Below are 19,979 nucleotides of genomic sequence, written 5' to 3' on the forward strand. Positions count from 1 at the left end.
CTCAGACAACATGGTTACAGTACCAGAAAACATTGAACAGGAAATGGCACCTGAGGGAAAAGTAGGTACTGCATATCTGATTCTGAATAAATGGGCATGAAGGAAATGTGGCATTATCTGAGCAATCCTCTCCCTAACAGGCCAAATCTGGAAGGAGCTGCAGACTGTACAAAAAGAAAGAAGCCTTCCTATGCTGAAAGCCATGGACATGATACTGCCATGATGTAAGGATTTTATTTCACCATCAGCAAAGCATTTATCCCCAAAAAGCTGTACACATACTGGTCAGATTACGGTGCAGTGCTAGCTTTACACTGTTAAAAGTCTGTTGCTATAGTGGTCAGGTTTGTCTTTCATCTCAGGAGGGCAAAAAAAAAAGGAGACAGGCAGCATGGCCACATCATACAGCAATTTTACTCCACATTAATGTAGATATAATCTTTCTTTTTAAGTGCAAATTAAAAGTATTTGCTAGAAACCAGCATGACTTGGGCTGTTGAGAAATGACAGATGATTCAGTTTCTTACAAATATTGACAAGTTAAATCATTACAGGTTTCCAAAGCAAGAACAGGGTTACGAACAGGAAGGGAATAAAACATTATCACTATTAAAAAAAACGTGTCATTGCAAACTTCAAACACTCTTCAAAAACATATCTAGAAAAGACTTTTCCTGGTTTTGTTTTTTTTTTTTTTTTTTTTGCCTGCAGCTGTGGAGTGTCCATGCAAAACAATTTTGAGAAGAGCAGTGTTCCACCTGGGTGCCAACTAGGCCCAACCTTGTCCTACACAGCTCAGTAAAGTGCTCTCTTGTGCATCCTTTGAAGAAAAAAGTTCTCATTTAAAGTTTGGGAGGCCGAGGTTGCTAGCTGGGGAAGGCATAGCCTCGGTCAATCCATGTTGAGGTTAGAGAAGGAGGAAGGAGCGAAGTTAACAGTACTCTGCCTTTCTTAACTCACAGGCAACAGGCTGCGAGGGAAGAGCAAGAAGGAGAAACAGTGCTGGGTGTCAGCTGAAACCTTCCCCCCTGGGAAGCCACAGGAGCTTAACAGAGGCTTCATCAGGGGAAGCATTTCATTCTTTTTAGGTGACAAACACTAGGTCTACTGCAGAGTCCAAAAGATTTACTGTTTAGACACCACATAACATCTCCACATGTGCCAGAAGTGAAAGTCAAATATACCTTTCACTTCCTGTGCTGGTGGTTTTTCAACAGGTCCTTTGAAGGACAAAGGGGATCTAAGTAACATTCTTTTGCCGATTTAACAACAACAAAAAAAAAACAATAGCATCTTGCCCTCAACATCTTTTATGTTGCACTCTTACAAACATTCTAGGGCAATTGTTAAGAGGTATTTACTGTGAAAATAACTAACCATCAGCTTAAAAGAGTAAAAATAACATTAACGGGGAAAAGAATTTAAGGCATTTTTTTTATTATTTTGGCCAGGAATGCTGCATGCTACAGAGTAATCTTCATTATCCCACTTAGTTTTCAGACCACTGCACTTTTTTGTATTTGTTTTACATGGCACTTTGTAGTTTGTGTTTTACAACTTAGTCAAGACTTTCAAGTGTCTTCTTCAATATAAACGCCTTCTCTCGTAGCTCGGGTCTGCTGTCTGACGCCATCGTAGACAACGAACGAATGAGGTGCTCTCTGCTTTCTGCTGTCAGGCTTTCCCACTGCTGACCTTCTGTGTAGATACAGACAGACACTGGGTGTTAATACCAGAATGCCAAAAAAAAACCAACAGGCCATCTCCATGCCCAGACAGGCTGAGAGTGACTTTCAACATTTCACTCACAAATCCATACTGCTCTTCCAGGAGAAGGCTCCTGAGGAGCCAAATTCAACTGGACAGTCAGGTGAATGTGCAGCCTCCCACACAGGGAGTCATGCCCATCTAGGCTAGGCTTGATTGTCTAACCCTGCAACATGTGAAAACAAGGGCCTGAAGATCCATATTATTCCCACTTCACAACTGCTTCATGTAATGTAATAAGATTTTTGCTAGAACAAAGGAAACATGAAGCAAATAACAGAAATCCAAAGGAAACATTTGCTACAGAACAACTGAAAAGCCCAAGAATATTGAGACTTAAGTAGACTCATTCGCTGAAGTAAATTCCGTGAGGCTTTAATCCTAAATTAGTAATGAGGAATTAAACTTGGCACCGAAAGGGTAAAAATTACTGCTTGTTGTCACAAACAGATTTCCCATCTATGAAGCTCACACAAAATGCAGAATCTGAGTTCACTCCACCCCGTGTGCTCTCCCCTCCTCGCTAGACATTTTCCCCACCCATGGAGTATCCAGCAGTAGTTTAGACCTTGATTTATCCACCTGTACTTCAAACCGTCTCCAAAATTCCTAAGTCACCAAATACAGAGCCTCCAAGTCCCAACAACCCCAAAATCACCCATTGCTGCAACCAGATGGTGATGCCACTTATCCAGGGCTCCAGGCCACACAGCCAGGTACCTTCTTTACAGAAAAGTGGCTCTCCCAAGTGAAAAGCAAAAAGTCTCACCTTGCAGTTTGGTGAGCAGCAGCTGTACCACAGACAAAGCTTCTGTTCTTATGGATGTGTAGCTTTTGTTTTCTAAGGGATTTAAAAAAACAAACAAAATCCTACAATGAAACTGAGAACCAAAGGCACGCTGACTGTACACAGAGCAGTCACCACTGTGGTCTACAGACCCCTTTGGCTACCACAGCTCACTGAACCCATGTGTGCTGGCACTCTGCAGTGCTACCTAATTAAAGCAAATTTGAACTGACAAAGTGCCTAAACCTTGTGCTTTGCCTCTGCTATTACCACAGCACGACCTGTCCCTTCCACACACTGGAACTTAACAGCTCTGGCACAGCTACAATGTGATCAATGACACCTTCTGTGTGTAACAGATTGTTCCTCTGGTGACCTGTAATGGCTATAAACAATCCAAATTTTAAGAACCAACAGTGAGGGCACCGTACACTTTATGCCATTAAGTACAATTGTGTCAGAAAAAAGTTATTTGTTTCCTGAGATAAAATATTGTTAAAGTCTTGTTCTAGAAGGATTGATAGTCAACAGAAACTTTCTCCAGAGGTTTCTCTGAACTGGTAGCTATCTCCAAAGTAGGTGCTGCCTTTGGAAACAAAAACCATATGCAGGTATGAGGAGATTTGTGGCACCATTAGTCAAAGGACGAGTGGGACCACTAACAAAGTAATAACGCAGCCCATGACTGTCAGTATTAAATAGGTAGTACTTATATCCCCATGAGTGCTCTGCTCAGGGAGAGCACAAACTGTTCGAAAGCCTTGTAGATTCATGCACTGTCTGCCTTGTGAAAATGTTGGGTTTCTCCAATATGTATTCCAGAAGTCTGAACTGTAGAGGAGAAAAAACTGTGCTCCACTAAATCAACTTGATTAGGTGGCATCCATCTTCTGCAGGGAGAAAACTACTACTACTACTACTACTATTACTACTATGCTTCCAATTCCCACTCCTGAGAGGTTACTCAGCCTGCTGTCTCCCTCCTGGGCTTGCAGCAGAGAAATTTACCTTTCTGGGCAGAGAAGTAGTACTCTCTGGAACAGCTACTGCAACATCAGAATTACCACAGCACAGTACAAGGAAGGGTAAAATGTTATCTCCAACAGCTTACGCTTATTCTGCACTTCTTTTACTAGCCATCCCCCCAGAGGAGGAATGTGTTGACAAGCAATTAATCATTAACCACGAAGTGGAAAAGTCTATTTACCTAAAGAAAGGGTGACAGATGAACAGGTTTCCAGCAGTATTTCTGTCAAAGCCACAGGATCTGAGTGCTCCTCATCAAACAGCATTAGCCTGCCAAATGCAAAAACAGTCAGACACCATGCATTGCTGGGACAGAAGTCTGGTTGACTTTCTCCAAGAATCCACTGCTAATCTCAGTTTCATTTAGCAGTTTGAAGTAAAAAAGAAAAGAAACATCATCAAAGTCGAATGCAGAGAGAATTACCCTTGAAAGTAGGCATTCATGGCTTGTAGCACTCCCAGCTGCACTTTCCATGTGCCGAGTTTCAGACGGTCACACATTAACTTGCAAAACTCTTGGTGATAGCAACCTACAGAAAAATAAGGATGTTGTGTTACCATGGGGAAAGGCAGAAGGAAACACTTCCTGCTCTGTTTCCCAGGTGTTTCTTGTGCTCCTCTTCAAGTGACATCAAGCTATTCATTGCATATGACCAACTCATCTGTAACTCTGAAAGCAACCCTGAAAATGTTCACCACATCAGCACTCACTAGTATCAGAAAATAAACAGCTGCATGACACCTACTGGCATGCTAACAAAAGCAACCTATTTTATTCCTGATATACCCAGTTCCTCCACCTGGTACCAGCTTTGACACAAATGTAAACAGGAGCAGCAGAACCAGGCAGCTTTGGATTAGGCTGACTGTCTTCACAGAACAGTTTGGTGAAGTGAATTTATGGTAACAGTAATTTCCCCAGGGATGGGCTGTTGGGCCAGCTTTCTAGCTTACTCACTCACTCACTCACTCACTCACTCACTCACTCAACTTCTCAAAAGCCTCCCCACTCCCCTACCTGATCTCCAGGTGGCTCCCTTGTCCCCCTTTTCAGTTTAAGAGTTTGGGCAGACAAAGTGTGCTCTGCACACCATTAGCTGACTTACGCTGGGTCTCCGGGTTCCTTGGCCAGGCTTTGCCCAGGGTCTCGAAGGCACAGATCAGGGACTCCATCTGCACCTCTTTCTCCCTCATGTCCTCGTCTTCTTCGTCGTGCTTTGGTAAACCTGTGCCCATGCTCTCAAGAGAGTTCTGCGGAGGCCATGGGGGGAAGGTATGATGGACAGAGGGATGAGGGCAGGCTAGCCAAGCACTTCAGTGCAACTCAAGTCTTCCCTCGCAGCCTGTGCACACCAGTCCCACTCACTGCCTCCACACTTACGGAGGGGAACACAGGCCCCCCTGGCCACTGGCACCTCTGCTGCCACCAGCAACCTGCAGAAGTGCACAGCAGGCTCCATGGCTTTTTATCCAAACATTTCCCCATGCTATACGAGTCCCACTTGCAGAGCTGCAAAGTGCTGCAGGTACTAAACAGAAGCACTCTACAAAGCTTCCTAGGAGTCTCTTGTTGCCTATACAACAGCCAGGAATTGACTTTTAATGCAACGCTGGAGACCACATGAAGGGCTCTGGTTAGAGAACAGTTGGGCTAATTCAGAATTCAGGCAGCACAGGTACAACCCCTGCAGGGTTCACCAATGGTCTGGTATTCAGCCCCACCAAGGACCTGGCTGAGTGTGGAGCACTCCTCACGTCAGCAGCCCTCTGGGCAGAAGCCTGGTGTGTACATAACAGCATCAGCTGGACTGTCACTACTTGGGTGTCCTGCTTTGAAAGAGGGAAAACTCAGGAAGCTGAACTGTCACCTTCTTTATCATGGGGAAGATGATATCTGCCAGCTCCTGGAACCGGTCTTCTTTTGTGGCCTGCAGCACCTCAGCCGCGCAGCGCAGCGCCACCAGCTTATACTTGGGGTTCTCTTTCCGACACTCCTTCAGCACAGCCTGGACAATGTCACTGACAGGGGGCTGCCCAGGCACTGACTTCTGCAGCTCTAAACTGAAACACAACACACAAAGAAACTATCAGACCCACATTAATCCCTTCCCAAATGCTGCTTTTCCCACAGATAGGATTCAATTCCTGAGAACAGACATAGGGTTGAATACCAAGAGCTGCAACTGTTGCTTTGACTGTTAAATTGCTCTCTGGTGAGCTAATTCACTCTTACTCTGTCCCATGTCCCTGTTTTCCTCTCCTGTCTTTTCTTGTATGCTTCCAATGTGCTTTTCTCCCTCACTCTTGTACAGTGTCCACAAATTTGTAGTCTCCTTAGCACCAGACAGGCAACAACACCATGCAACAACCTCACTTTGAGAACCCAGATCCTCAGAGCACCTCCTGTTTCGTGACACTTACTTGCATGCAGAGACGACACTGGCAATGGCCTTTAACAGCTCCTCCTGCAAGGAGTAAAACAGATACCACTGAGAAATGCTACATAGTCACACAGCACAGTGCTGCTGCACAGATAAAACATCTGTATTCACTGCTAGAGGGAGTGGGGAAATACACTTAAGACATCAGCCTAGAGAAGCAATATCTGGCTCCTGCAACTCCTGATGTAGAGGCTGCAGGGGACTTGGCTTCCCATCTGCACTGAACTGGCACCAGAAAGGGGCCTTGCAGTGCCCCTGAGCACAAGCTAGGACCTCTTAAAGATAGAATATGGTGCAGTGGAAATAGTCTGAATGGGAACCCAAATCCTAAAGAAATCTGAATTCCAACTACTTATCTTCCTTGTAACTTTTCTATCTGCTAAATGCAAGATCTGGAGTTCCTACATGTGCTGCTCTGCAGTGCAGAACATTGCTTGAGGGACACGTGCTGGTGCTCACAGTGATCCATGAGGAGCTAGTTCCTTTTTTACCTTCCCAGTCCAGGTTCTCCCTGGGAGGCCTTGCAGCAGAGCAGAGAGTACTATCCCCAGGTGAGGTGGTACAAGTGAGCCTGTCTGTTTGGCAATTGATGCCATGGCAGCTGCTCCCTGGGCTTTCATCTTCCAAGACTGGGACTGCAGAGCCTTCTGGGTGATGGTTATCAACTCCTGCATGTACAGTCTGATGCCACCCTGAGTACCTGCACATCAAACAGAAGAAAGCTGTAATTTTGCCACAAACCAAACAAAAAAATGATCTCACTTTAAAAAAAGGAAAAAAAAAAAAAAAACAAGAAAAAAAAAAGAGTTACAGATTTATCTTTTTTTGTCCATGAAACATATCAAGGCCTACTTCAGGTAAAGGGGCAAAGAATTCCCCCCAAGACAACTGAAGGTGGATTCTGTTTTCTAGGTGCTTGCACAAAAAATCTTTAGCACGTACCTAGACAAAGAGCTAATCTCAGTCCTTCCATATAGTAGACACTAAGGGATTCTAAGGGATAAAACATTTATTTTTTTCAAGAACACGTAACCGAAAAAGGTTTTTTCAGTTCTTTTTCCCAAACTTCAGAAAAATGATCAGGTGACTGATAGACCAGATTCAGTATCAGGTAAGAAGAAGCCATCAAAACCATTTCACCATTTCTATAACATTCTGTAAATTCATTAATTGAAGTTAAAACCACAGACATTATGAGAGAGATCTCCAACCTGAGAGACACAGGCCAAAGCCCCCTGTAACTTCAGTGTGCAGCAGCCTCAAAGGGTGGCATCAAAATTTTCCAAAGACCTCCAGTTATCTGCACCATGATCAAGGCCACATTACACTGGCATCCAGTGCTTAAAAATCTTAAAATACTTCTCCTTACTGTGCCTGTTCATCTCTGTATTTACTTTTAATAGCCAGAACAGTAGCCAGCCTGCTGAAACTCATATAGAACACCTTTAGCAAAGAAGAAAACAGGAACAACTTACCAAATCTTTTACAATGAGACCTCCATATTTCCAAAATGGATTCCCAGAAAGGATGGTTTGTCTTGCCCCATGCTTCCCAGAAAGCTTTTACCACTCTTAGCACTACTTACCAGGTACATTTTCCTGCCATACTTCAGTCCAAAGAGTAGAATTCTCCTTCTCTCCTTTCTCTTCATCAGGAACCTCATGCATACCAAGAAAAGCCAATGGCAGCACATGTCTGGCGTGGTTCTTCACCACATCTGGGCTGTAGCGTCCCATAGCATGCACAGTTAAAGCACAGCCTGTTCTGTAAACTGGCTCTGAAGGAATAAAACAATCACACATTATGACCAGGAAGCAGGATTTTCCTTTACCAGCTTGGACTGCCTCTTGGGGAGCAGAAGATGCACAATATTGTGTAACGATATATGAGGAATATTCAGCCAGTGAAACCAAGCATCACCATACAGAAATGTTTCTTTACAATATTTTGCTATCACCGGGTGCTTTTTTAACACTGTATTCTGTCACTGAACACTCCAAAAGCAACATACCTTCCTTCTCCATGTACCAACTGCTGAGTTTGTGTAGCAGCTTCTCAGTGCTACTGTCCCGGGAAGTCTGTAACAAGGAAGAGATTAAGTCACTCAAATACTTTAAAAACAAAAACGACAGCAAAAAAAGCAAATAAAAATATAGAACCACCTCAAACCCCAACTCACCCGGACCAGATGCCCCATAGCAAAGGCAAAAGATTTCTGTACCACACTGTTGCGATCAGTCAGGCCACTAAGTAAAGCACTCATAAGTTTGCCTGTTGGAAGAGACTTCATTTTATCAAAAGTATGATTTTTATTGCTTGTGGCAAGAATGACAATAGCCTACACTTCATTAGATTGCCCGAATTTATGCATTTTTTCCTTGTCACATACTTGCTGCGTGATAGGTCTGCCTGGCTCTTATGTCAAAAGAAGTGCAGAGCACAACAGAGCAAGGCTCAGCCTGAATCCCTTGATTAATAACATTCCTTTGATGTGCACACCCCAGCTGATCCTGCTTTCATCTTTACTTCTATTTTGTAACAGAAAGGTGACCTTCTTTCAAATACCAGAGCAGAATAAACTGTAAAGGTAAGACCCAAGGAGGCAGAATGCCTGTTAATGGTCTTCCCATAGCTGAAGCTGAAGAAACAAGTGCTTACTGACAGTGCTGCACTAACAACACAGGCATTGTCAGTCTGCTCCAAGAAAGTCTAGAGATATTTCTGCCTGCTTCTGCTGGGCAACAGTGAATTCTCTCAACTCCTTCCTCTACATCTTCCAACACAGTGAGGTATTTAACATTCCCAGGACCTACACTCAGCCTGCCAGACTCAAACCTACAAGGGCAACTTAACACATCTCTCCAAGGAAAACACACATAAAGATCATTCTTGTGATAAAAGCACCTTTAAAACCTGACACTTACCTGAATAAGGTGTTAAGTCCTGAGGACACTGTGTGGTTAATGACACAATTACACTGGCACAGCCTCCCTGGAAGATTGCAAAGGAAAACAAATGTAAGATAAAACAGCATTATCCCCTGGTTATTGCTGTTAATACTTTTTTTGATGCTATATCTATTTGTATAACATGATCTAAGTCCATCCAGCCTCTTCTCTGATAAGCCGAGGGCCAAAGGGTAAAAGCAGAAGAACAGTTTGTAACAAATTAATTATAAGAATTGAATTCTAAAGGGAAAAAGTTACCAAGACCCACACTCAGGATAGATGGTCCTGGGACACTTAAACTATCAAGGACAACCTTCTACACCCAGGTGTCACAGCACAACAGCTATGTAGCCCAGGGAAGGTTAAAGCAGCACACATTCAGAAAATCACAAGTAGTATCAGTGGACTGAGACTCAGATGTAAAATTATTCCAGTATGAATGAGCCCAAGATGTCACTTTAAAAGAGGCAGTCAATGTAACAGTTTTCACAGTCACACTGCCCTGTGTTCCCCTCAGTTTCCAAAATCTATTAACTATCAGCTATAAAATCACAGACATACCTTTGTGCCAAGGCCTACTCCACTTTTGATCAGTTCACACAGCCGAGGAATCAGCTCACCCAGGACAGACACATCCAAATACTGCAAGCTCTAGAGCAAGGGGCATGGGAGGGGGAAAAAAAGAGGAAAAAAAGGTAATGGTGGCAGACTTCAGCTACTCCTAGGTGAGGCCTGACTTAGTTCTGCAGTCTGGTCCTCAGCTGAGAGTTTGCTGTAGGATGGGATAAATGCCCCACAAAGTGCCTTCAACCACACACAGGTTCTCTTGTCCCACTTCTATGTCGAGCTGACCTTGCTAAAACTATCACTTGCTGGAACTGAGGTACTCCTGCACTCCAGCTATGTAGGAAGATGGCAGTAACACACTAGGAAAAACTCCTTTTGTGGGGGGAAAGGAATGCAAAGTTGTGGGTATTTTAGGACAAAACCCAACAATACCTCACTGTCTGAAAACCTGGCAATAACAACTAGACAACGTCATCAAACTAGTCAAGACAGGTTTTCAAACAGGTCAAGACAAACAAGTGGAATAAAAGACATAAAAATATAACAGGGATGTGTTTGGCATAATTTCTGATCCCCTATGCCTAAAATGCCACTGGACAAAAAGAAAGCCTCATGTTACCAGAATTGTCTGTAGCACACTGTCTGCAGAGAGGAGATGCAGACTTCAAGGAAATTTAAAGATAACATACATACAGGCAACTGTCCCTGAGCTTCAGAAGTCAGATCTGCTGTCACTTTCCCCTCCTGCACTGGTGTGGTGAAAGGAATAACTCATTATATTCCATCCAGGCATGATCCCCCAGACAGCCCCAGAATATGGAGTAACAGAGAGAAGGCTGCTCATAAGCAGGACACCTCAGCACTACTCCAGGGAAGCCATACTGTCTCTCCCCTCCCTAGGGAAATCCCAAGCATTGATCAGGGCAGCACAACTGCTGCTCAGGGATGGCAGAGCAGAGGAATGGTTTAGAGGAGGGATAGCAGCAGCTGCTGCAGCCTGTGGGGTGGCAGTGAGTACACTTTTACTTGAGCCTTTCATCCCCAGCTGCTTTACACACCATTTATAGAAAGCTCACCCCCTGACACCAACCCACAGCTCCACATGCTGTTATGTACAAGGCTTGGTGTTGTTACTAACTTTTCCACAAGCACAGGAAACAAAAAATACCTCCGGTGGCCATGCTTTTCCTAAAACTTGCTCACAGGTCACACCTCCTGCCTCCTTGCATGCCCATGGCAGTGCACAGTGCCTGAGAAGGAATGAGGGGTCTTTTCTTTGGGAGGGGACAGGCATTTCCAGAAGACAAGGAGCTCTGTCTCTACAGGACAATGTCTGAGCATCTGCAACTCCTATGGTGCCAATCACCAGCTGCCAACAGTGCTTTCAGTAATAGCAACATTATCTCTAAACATCTCAACTCTCAAAGCACTGGCAAGGTCCAGGTTGGGATATCTAAGGAACCATGAGGCAAGGGGTGAACAGCATTTGTGCCTTAAGAACAATGAATGTCATCAGTTGGAGGCTCAGGTGAGAAGCTGATTGTGGAACTGTGGGCCAGAGATTCAGAGAAATGTCAGTCAGGATTATTCAGAACGAGCTGAGCCCCCATCCAAAGAAAAGCACTTGAAAGATGCCCTCTTCATGGAAGCAGGCAGGTCTTGAGGTGGAGAAGTAATCTGTTTGACTCCAAATGGAGCCAAGGTTATTTACAACTGAGCAGAAAAGCAAGCTGTAGCAATAGGATGAGAGATGTCAGTACATGAAAAATATGGTGGACAGCCATCCACATGGAGAGGTGATACTAAAATTAACACTGAAGAGGTATTCTGTAAACTTTCCACATTAACTCCTATTCTTCTACAACACACCTTACACTAGAACCCTTCTGAATTAAGTTCTTACCATGTTAATTGTTTCCATCATGGGAGATGACTTGACAGCACTAAGTCTGGCACTATCCATTGCAGTCTAGAAAAACAGGAAAAAAATCAAAACAAAGTGTAAACTGAACATGAAAAGAGTGGAATGGGCAACATCAGATATAACTCACTACCTCACAAATTCAACCCCAAATCCATTTCAGATGCATATATACAGAAATTATGTCTACAGACTATGAATGTCTACCTTCTGGAGACAGATGGATGTTCTAGCTGAAGCATTGGAGTTAAACCATGCACTCCTGACATCATGAAAATGAGGGGTAAAAAAAAAAAAAGAACAAAAAAGAAAGAAAGAAAAAAAAGATAAAAGGGAGAGAAAAGCTAAAAGGTCCCACTCTGATGTATTCACATGCTTCTTGTTTGTAAGGGGCAGAATTTTGTCCCCCTCCCTCACCACAATGAAACTAACTAAATTTCCTTCAGAGCAGTAGGTTTCAGCCACCTTCCCAGAAGACTGCTATTTATTCTTTGAGAAAAATTAAATGACACAGTGCTGGCAACATCCCCCTCCAGCCATTAGTGCTATGGCACACTTTCTGATTTATTTTATAAGTCTTGCAGTTAATTCCCTGGGAAAAACAGCAGCAAAGTTTTAGAGTACAGGTGCATTCCAGATAATTTAATAATTAACTCTCTTCACCTCTCTTCATCTATTTCACAGCTGTACATGAAACTGAACAACAGCTCTTACTAAGATAGTTATGCTCTTTCTGAAACATGTGGGGGGGTCTAACGAACTTTAAAAATGCAACCCTTCCAAAACCCCCACATTTCTCCAGCCATATTCTGTCAATCCAACTTTTTTTAGTAACTTACTAGCTATTTATCTTTGCATCTTTGAACACCCCTCAACCAAATCTGCTATTTTTCTGTCCACTGAATGAAGTTTAAATCTGTTATCTCTCTTCTATTGCTACTTTCCCATTATGATTGAACTTACTTTCTCCTGATCCGTTGCACAAAGACTCAAATAATTGAGGACTTGAGGCTCCAGAACACTCAAGGATTCCAGCAGGGCTGGGATGAGTTTTGGAGCATGAGGTTTCAGCATAGACCCAGCACTTTTGCTGATCTTCACAAGAGTGTTAATGCTGGAAAACATAAAAGGGAAGGTCAACAGAGAAACACACAGACTTAGCTGAAAACCCTCCATGGTCTTCTTTAATTCAGTACTATCAAAAAGTCAATTCAAATCTTAGATACATCAATATAAATCTACCTGCAAACAAAAATCTGGGTGTTTTTCTGCCTAAGCAAAATCATGCCCAAGCCCTGAGCTTTCAATTAGTGTTACATTTTGCTTACTTTGGCTAAAGAGGCAGCACTACAGACAGATGCAGGAAGAAATAACACGTTTTCATGTAAAGAAGCTCTGGACAAAGTCACTCCAGAGACATCCCTTGTCTCTGCCCAAGAGAAAACAAATACAATCGTCTATTCAAATCTCATTTTCATGTAATTTTCAGACTGACCACATCTCAGGCTCCATTTGGCAAAGGGTTTTCATGTCTTCAGAAAGGATGAAAATATTATAGAAATATTAACTATAACTTGTTACGAGCTTCCTAGATAATCATGTTCAATAAAAGACAATTACTTTTGCAAAGACCAGCTACATTCCACACCTGAATCTTCCAGCTTTTCTGTCCTTCAAGCAAACCAAGGAATGAACAAGGCTACAAAGTGATGAGCAGATATAGTCCCTACACATCAAGGGACATCAAGCCATTACATAAACTGTTACACGACATAAAATGTATTTGCACATTGTGCCCAAATCCAGTAGCCTCTGGGATGTGAACTGTCATTCCTCACAACCAGCTGTGAAATCAGTCACGGCCGTTTCAAGAACTATCGTGGGATTTTTTTGTTTACAAGCAGGAAAGATAAAGCCAGTCCTGAAGGACAGCCTCAAGTGTAGCAAACTGCTTGCACATCAGTTCACCAGTTGTACAGGGAGAAAATAACTTCCTCCTGGGAATCCAATCTGGCATTTGCAGAGAGGTCAGATACTCCCAAAAGACAGGCACAATTCTTGGGGCTGCTGTTTGAACTCAGTGAGATAAGGACTTAGCAGAAAGGCTGTTCTGGGGAGAAACTTGTCAGTGCAAACACAAAGAACATTCTGCAAGCTCAGGTGAATAAGCTGTGTCTCTTTGGGACAAATTATGACCTAACCCCCAGGGAACTGACATGAAAAACTAACCTGAGAGATCGGACTTCAGTAACTGTGCTTACTATTCCTTTGTCCAGGAGGCAAGGGAGCAATACAGCTATTGTCTTCTGACCTGCTGCTCCTTTAGAGGGATCACACATTTTCACACAGACCTGGGGACAGATGAGAATCAGTGCTGCAAAAAGGTACAAAACTTCTGCTCACACTACATTAAAATCCCTTCTCCATCACACAGAAGAAGCCAACAGCAACTAGAGCAACTGCTGACAGCCAAAGCCAGGCTCTGTTACACCTACATTCTCATCTCCAGGAGGTACTTAACCCACCTGATCAGCTTCCAGAAAAGGCAGATTCAGAGCCTAGCTAGCAGGCCTGGATCTGCATCTGGAGGAAGAGACAGATTGAATGACCTCTCAGCTGAGGGACAGCCTCACTCAGCCACGTGCATTCAACAATTCCACAAGGCAGAATAGCAAGTCACAAATCAGAAGAGATTCTGCAATGGCAATAACAATATTTTGGAACCAGATCACCAACTTGAGCCATTGAAATGCCATTCTGCAGCACTGTGAAGGACATAATTTTAAATATTGCTCTTACAAGCTCTTTTCCATTTCCCTTTTTTAGGGGAATACTAAACAAAATATTAAGTGATATGTGTACAACACTCCCAAAATCCTGCGTCAGATACAGCACCAGAGAGTGAAGTCCAGACTGGATTACTTTAGTTCACATCCGTGGGGCTGGACTTGGTAAACTAGATCAGTTGGCTTGGAAGGTACAGGAAGTTTCCCTTAAATCACACTCCCAAATGGGGGAAAAAGAAGTTACATTAGGAGAAAAAAACCCTGCTCATTATATTCCTTGTAGAGAACTCCACATCACATTATCCTCAAGCAGCAGATTTGTACCAGCATCAACCAAGTACAGAAGAGTATGAGGTCAAGCTTACTATGACTGCTTCCTAGGGATGTTCTCTTTATCACAGCTGCATCTTACATAAGAGATCTTTTCAAAACAACAATCTATAGCAAAGAGGTCACTCCTGCAGATATGAAAGTGAATTATTACCTGACACCAAAACCATACATTGTGCAAATTACAAAATTAGAGTTTTACCTTGCTTAGAGTTTTTAGGGCTAGTTCTGCTGCCTTTCGCACAGTCTCCTGAAAAAAGAAGTCCACTGTTACTACTTTAAAATCTTCTGTAGAATGATTCATATTAATAGGTAAGTTTAACTGAAAAACATAACACTAGCAATGACAAGGCTATATTTGTGGCTAATAATCTAGTATCTTTATTGATTGACCTTTTCAAAACAAAACAAAAAACCTCCAACAACCACAAAATAAGAAAATGCCAATCAAACTATAAAAGCAAAAACCAACCAAACCAATGGAATTTTCTAGTGTAAAAAGAAGCATGCAGTCCTTTACTTATGCTTTGCCCCCTCCTCTATATACTTGTAGCTCAGTGAAGCTTTACTCACCTGAATGTCTAGAACTAAAGAAAGATGGACTGAAAACAAACAGTAGAACTAGCGTAGCTCTAGTGACATGTGACACCCACTGCATTCTTCAAATTTGTGTGTACTGATGAAGCAGGGACTAATCAGTAATATTCCTGGGTACTGAAAGACAATCACCTGGACTGGGACTGTCTTACGATGTTCTTGGAAAAAAAATGGCCTGCAGCAAGTAAACCTTCCCAAATAATTTCCAGGTAAAATTCAAGAATTAGACCCTTCATAAAAGGCTATTTTGGAGGCTTATGTACCTCACTAGCACTGCTCAGCTGGTTTCAGTGCCCTGGAACAGTTCTGAACACACTAAATCTACTGTTTTGGAAGCCACTTCCTGATATATTTTGGAAAACAGTTCAGCGTTGCTTAAGACTGAGCAAAGAAGATCTGTAGAAAGCACATCTCAAACCTGGGAAGACCTGAGGATTCTGACTTCATACATGCAAGTCATTTAAGCACACAAGTGGCCCCAAAACATTTTTGTACTTGCAAGTCAAACAAATACTTAGGAATTCTTTTATGTCCAGAAAAAATGCTGACCAACCAAGAATAAGCACAGTCAGAATGCAAAACTACACTTTAAAATATGAACAAACACACAGAAGGAATTTAAAAGGCAGCCTGGTAATTTTAACTGCAAGGAGCCTGAATTTCTAGCCTGCTTAATACCCAAAATTGGCTTCAACTTGACTTCTCAGAGAATCTCTCTTTAAACATCTGGGAGCTTGGTCATTGTACTTTCTGCTGGAGATTCCTGTTCAATAATCAGTTCCATTACCTTAATGTCATCTTGCACTCGGAAGAGGATTTCCCAGATCTCTGGAAGCTTGTCTATAATGTCATCCAAAGGTCTCCCTCTTAGTAAGTCATTCAGTGCCAGACAGCTGCAAACAAGGAATTTATTTCCTTCTAATGGTCAATTTATTTGATACAGGTGTATATATAAATATGTGTATAAGTATTGGTAGATGGTTAAAAAAAAACAAGAACTGCTTCACATTCCTTATTTTCACCAAACCCTAAACCTACTCTGTCATAAGACCTTTTCCTTCAGCAGAGAAAAAAATACTCAGCCAGTCAGGTGCAATCTGAAACAGGTGACAGAAAGGATGCTGTGGTGAAAATTGCTATTGCAAACATTCCAGTTAAAAAACAATTTCTGATTTCCTTTCTGTAAGTATAGGTTAAGAACAAAACAAAACGGTATAAAGCCTGGAATTACAATTAAAATTGAAGTTTTCAATACAGTATAACTGTAAATAATTATAAGCAAAAAACAGTTTATTAAAATACTATACTAATTGGCATGCTACTGCCACACATGCACAGACAGACAGACTGCCAAGTTTTTTCCAACATCAAGCAGTTTTTCAGGTCCAAGGATAGGCAAGAACTTTGTGACCAGAAAATTCCTTCTCTAGAGCATGCTGTTTAGTATCATGCTCAAGCTACATGTAATACAAAAATTCAGGCTCAATGAAGCAAATAGCTTCAAGATTTTATCACACTCCAAATGCAGAACATGAGACTGGGCTCTGTCCTATGAAAGGACATGTTTTCTTTATCCCCTCAACTTCTTCAGGTTAACAAGTTTATCATGAAGAAGAGAGTTCAAAGGAAAATCTGTTAATTTTCCTAGCTATACCTGGATTCCCTGATCCTCCACAGACTGCTGGTTAGGTTACTGATCAAATCCTCAAGAATTTCCTTCATGTACTTATCAACCTATTAATAAAAAAAGGAAAAATCATGAAACAAGCATGGACCATACATTATTGTCCTGTACTGATTAAAAAAAGATCTTTTTGGACAGTGCAACCTGCTTTCAACCACAGCAGATTAACAAATGTTTGCCAGAGCTGACCCCAGGCAAACTTACTCTGACTCTGCTTTGGACATACTTTTCACTGTGTCAAAGCTTAACACTGTGACAGAGACAACAAGAAGAAAGGAGAGTTCCTCAGTCCTTCATGAGCTGAACTGTCTAAATGCAGCATCAAACGTATGTGCAGGGGAAACAGTTGTGCTTTGATGAGGGATCAGAGTGAATGGCTTCACAGTAAGATCAGTTTATGTTTACAAACCCAATTACAAAGTTTCAGAGCCAGAACAGGGGAATCTCACAAAAATCACTTATTCCTGAAAATATTCTGGGAGGAGTTATGCTGAAGCTGATGGAACAGGCTCTTCCCATAGGCTCCCTCCCACTTATAAACTGAGGAACCATATCAAGATGCTCTTGCTCTAGGAAAGACTTCTTAGGACATAAGGAGTCCTGAAGAGCTTCTCTTCAGGAGAGAGCTTCTCTTCTAAGTAGCATCAAAGCAACATAAAAATGTGGAAAGATCCCTCTTTAAGTAAGGTAAATCATAAACTTTAACAGTGGCTGCACTAACAAGGTCCAAGATATCCTTCCACATATAGGAGGCAGTGCAAAATCTCTGCACATTCCTCAGCTCATCCATGTATTTAAGCACTTTTTCTCTGTAGGATAACACCTCACCCCTTTCCGCACAGCCTCTCCTTTCACAAGATGCAATTGTCCCATGAAGTTCTCTGAGATGCTGCTGGCTAGCAGCTTACCTGGCACTCTGCACTTTGCTGCTCACTCACCATTGCCTTGTCAGTGACCAAGGCATTCCAAATGCTGGTCATTGCCTGACGAATGCCCAGGTTGGGGTCAAACTGGTAACGGTAGAGCCGGGGAAGAAGCTGGGGCAAAAATGGAGCCAGCTGCTCTCCAGCCTTGGCAGCTATCACATTGAAGCCAAAAGCTGCTCCCTGAAATGATGACAGAAAGAGTATTTGTTGAAACAATCTGCTCACTCAGTCAGTTATTGCTCCTGGGCACAGTCAGTGGCAAAGCCAAGTGACAGTTTAGATTTCAATCAAATCAAAAGGACTAGAATGGTACCAGAATCAGCCCCCCATCAGTGCTATGGTACCACAGTGACCACAGGCATAAAATCACACTCAGTAGACAATACTCTACTTCAAAACTTCCTTCTCTCCAACCTGCATTTCATGATACCAATTGACCTCATTTCCAAAGTGGCGGTGAATTAAAATGATCAAGGTTGGAATATGTTCTTCCTAAAGAGATTCTTCCTAGAGAGAATCTTTCCTGGAAAAAATGGTGAGAGCGGGTCACTGCTTCCCTACAACTCTGATGACTTTATAGGAAATACAACCTAGGATATGAAAAACTAAAAATAAAACTACTCGATCTTAGCTCTACAATCTGACAATTCTAGAATTATCATATTGCATCTGTCCATCTTTGTTTTTAAACTCAAGTATTCTTCCATAGTCTATTCTTTCTTCAACCCTGTAAATTCCATTTTCAATTCTAACACATTGGAGCTGATGCTTAAGCACGAAGTCCCATAGTTTTTTGGCAGGAGAGCCAAAAAAGAAACTGCTCAATCCATTCAGTGCAATGATTGTGGTTTTCAAAATATTTTCACAGTTTGAACACATCAGTACCTGGCCTTTTAACACACACAAAAAAGGAAAACATCACAGTTGATTCAGAAGGTCATAAGATGATGATGGTAAGAACCCTGTGATACCAATGTTTTATTGTAAGAACTTCCAGTAATCCTAGAATTGTTTCTCAGTATGGTATATTTGCATTGGACCTGACACCAAAGTATTAACAAATGGCCTCCACATGCAGCTATTCATAACTCACATAACCAGAGACAGAAATGCAGTTATTGTTCCAGAACTCACAGTGAGAATAAATGTGGTATGAAAGCAGCAAATTACCTTCCGAGAATTCCACATGGCATGATGGTTGGCCAGATTCATGAATTTGTACACCAGGTCTGGTTGATTGAGATCACTAGCCAGTGAACAAAGCTCCTTGTAGGTAGAAAGGCCTTGACTTTGGAAAACAGAAGGGAAATCAGTGTCAATAGTTTAAGGTACACAAATGCCATAATACCTAAAACTATAGTCAAACCACAGCCTAAAGCAGACAGAGAGAAGTGAATACACTATGTGAACTAGAAAAAAAAGATAGCTATGGTAACTTAGAGAATAAGAAGGAAGAAAAAACTCAGGAAGCAGATTTATAAGCAAGGAAATACCACTTCACCACTGACTGTGTTTGTCACTGAAACTGTCAGGAAACTTACCCATCTGGGGTTTTGCTCAAGCCACCCTGAAACACCACAGTTTCTCCAGTCATCTCATGCTTAGCTCTGCCGGAAGAGAGGTCCAGTATTAGCTTTACCAAACCCTACCCCTGAATGCACTGCATGCTACAGAAAAAAACCTAATTTGTTTTGCTTTATTAACTAAGTAACTTCCCATTTTTTCAGTTCCAATCCCACAAATAACATACAGGTGTGCAAAGCCACACACACTGCAAGGAATCTCATGAATGTGTATCATGTTATGTGAAGGAGTTGCTGCAGAAAGTGAGGGTTTTGCTGTAGAGTCAGGAGGCAAAATGTCAAACCAGTGAATGATGGGGTTTTATTTCTGTCCATACACAAGCCACCTGTGTATCACCACTGGATCCCCACACACCCAGCCTAGCTTTTTGCCATTCACAGTGGCCACAGCCACATCAGGTTAGACATAATAGGCTGTTAAACAGGATTTCCAGCACTGCACAACATAATTACTTGCCAGAAGTCTTGTAAGACCAGCATTTTTTGCACTAAAGCTGACAAGTGACCATTAATACCACTTCCTCAGGAAAAGGTACATTTCAGGCACAGGCATGTCCCCACTTCTGCAGCATTGACCTTATACAGAGTTGCTGCAAGAGGTCCTTGATTGTCCTTT

At 42.3% G+C, this 19,979-nt stretch overlaps 1 protein-coding gene across 13 annotated transcripts in view; it reads right to left on the reverse strand.

Annotated features, from left to right (window-relative positions):
- Window positions 1-215: 215 nt before the first annotated feature.
- Window positions 216-19,979, reverse strand: part of ECPAS (Ecm29 proteasome adaptor and scaffold) — a 62,352-nt gene continuing 42,588 nt past the window's right edge. For 4 of the 13 annotated variants that reach the window (XM_071730188.1, XM_071730196.1, XM_071730194.1 and 1 more), the window contains 22 exons: window positions 19,322-19,390; window positions 18,951-19,068; window positions 17,793-17,960; window positions 16,825-16,904; window positions 15,958-16,063; window positions 14,776-14,823; window positions 13,687-13,808; window positions 12,421-12,571; window positions 11,440-11,505; window positions 9,531-9,620; window positions 8,946-9,012; window positions 8,201-8,292; window positions 8,033-8,099; window positions 7,607-7,798; window positions 6,513-6,721; window positions 6,002-6,045; window positions 5,449-5,641; window positions 4,687-4,831; window positions 4,005-4,110; window positions 3,762-3,850; window positions 2,537-2,608; window positions 216-1,698 (listed from right to left, as the gene is read on the reverse strand). In XM_071730188.1, coding sequence (XP_071586289.1) covers window positions 1,559-1,698; window positions 2,537-2,608; window positions 3,762-3,850; window positions 4,005-4,110; window positions 4,687-4,831; window positions 5,449-5,641; window positions 6,002-6,045; window positions 6,513-6,721; window positions 7,607-7,798; window positions 8,033-8,099; window positions 8,201-8,292; window positions 8,946-9,012; window positions 9,531-9,620; window positions 11,440-11,505; window positions 12,421-12,571; window positions 13,687-13,808; window positions 14,776-14,823; window positions 15,958-16,063; window positions 16,825-16,904; window positions 17,793-17,960; window positions 18,951-19,068; window positions 19,322-19,390 — 2,434 coding nt within the window. In that variant the 3' untranslated portion in view covers window positions 216-1,558. Of the gene's footprint in view, window positions 1,699-1,809; window positions 1,934-2,536; window positions 2,609-3,761; window positions 3,851-4,004; window positions 4,111-4,686; window positions 4,832-5,448; window positions 5,642-6,001; window positions 6,046-6,512; window positions 6,722-7,606; window positions 7,799-8,032; window positions 8,100-8,200; window positions 8,293-8,945; window positions 9,013-9,530; window positions 9,621-11,439; window positions 11,506-12,420; window positions 12,572-13,686; window positions 13,809-14,775; window positions 14,824-15,957; window positions 16,064-16,824; window positions 16,905-17,792; window positions 17,961-18,950; window positions 19,069-19,321; window positions 19,391-19,979 lie in introns of all 13 variants that reach the window. The other 9 variants (XM_071730189.1, XM_071730187.1, XM_071730186.1 and 6 more) reach the window with 6 other exon arrangements.

This window comes from Heliangelus exortis, chromosome Z (assembly GCF_036169615.1).
Source record: "Heliangelus exortis chromosome Z, bHelExo1.hap1, whole genome shotgun sequence".
NCBI lineage: Eukaryota > Metazoa > Chordata > Aves > Apodiformes > Trochilidae > Heliangelus > Heliangelus exortis.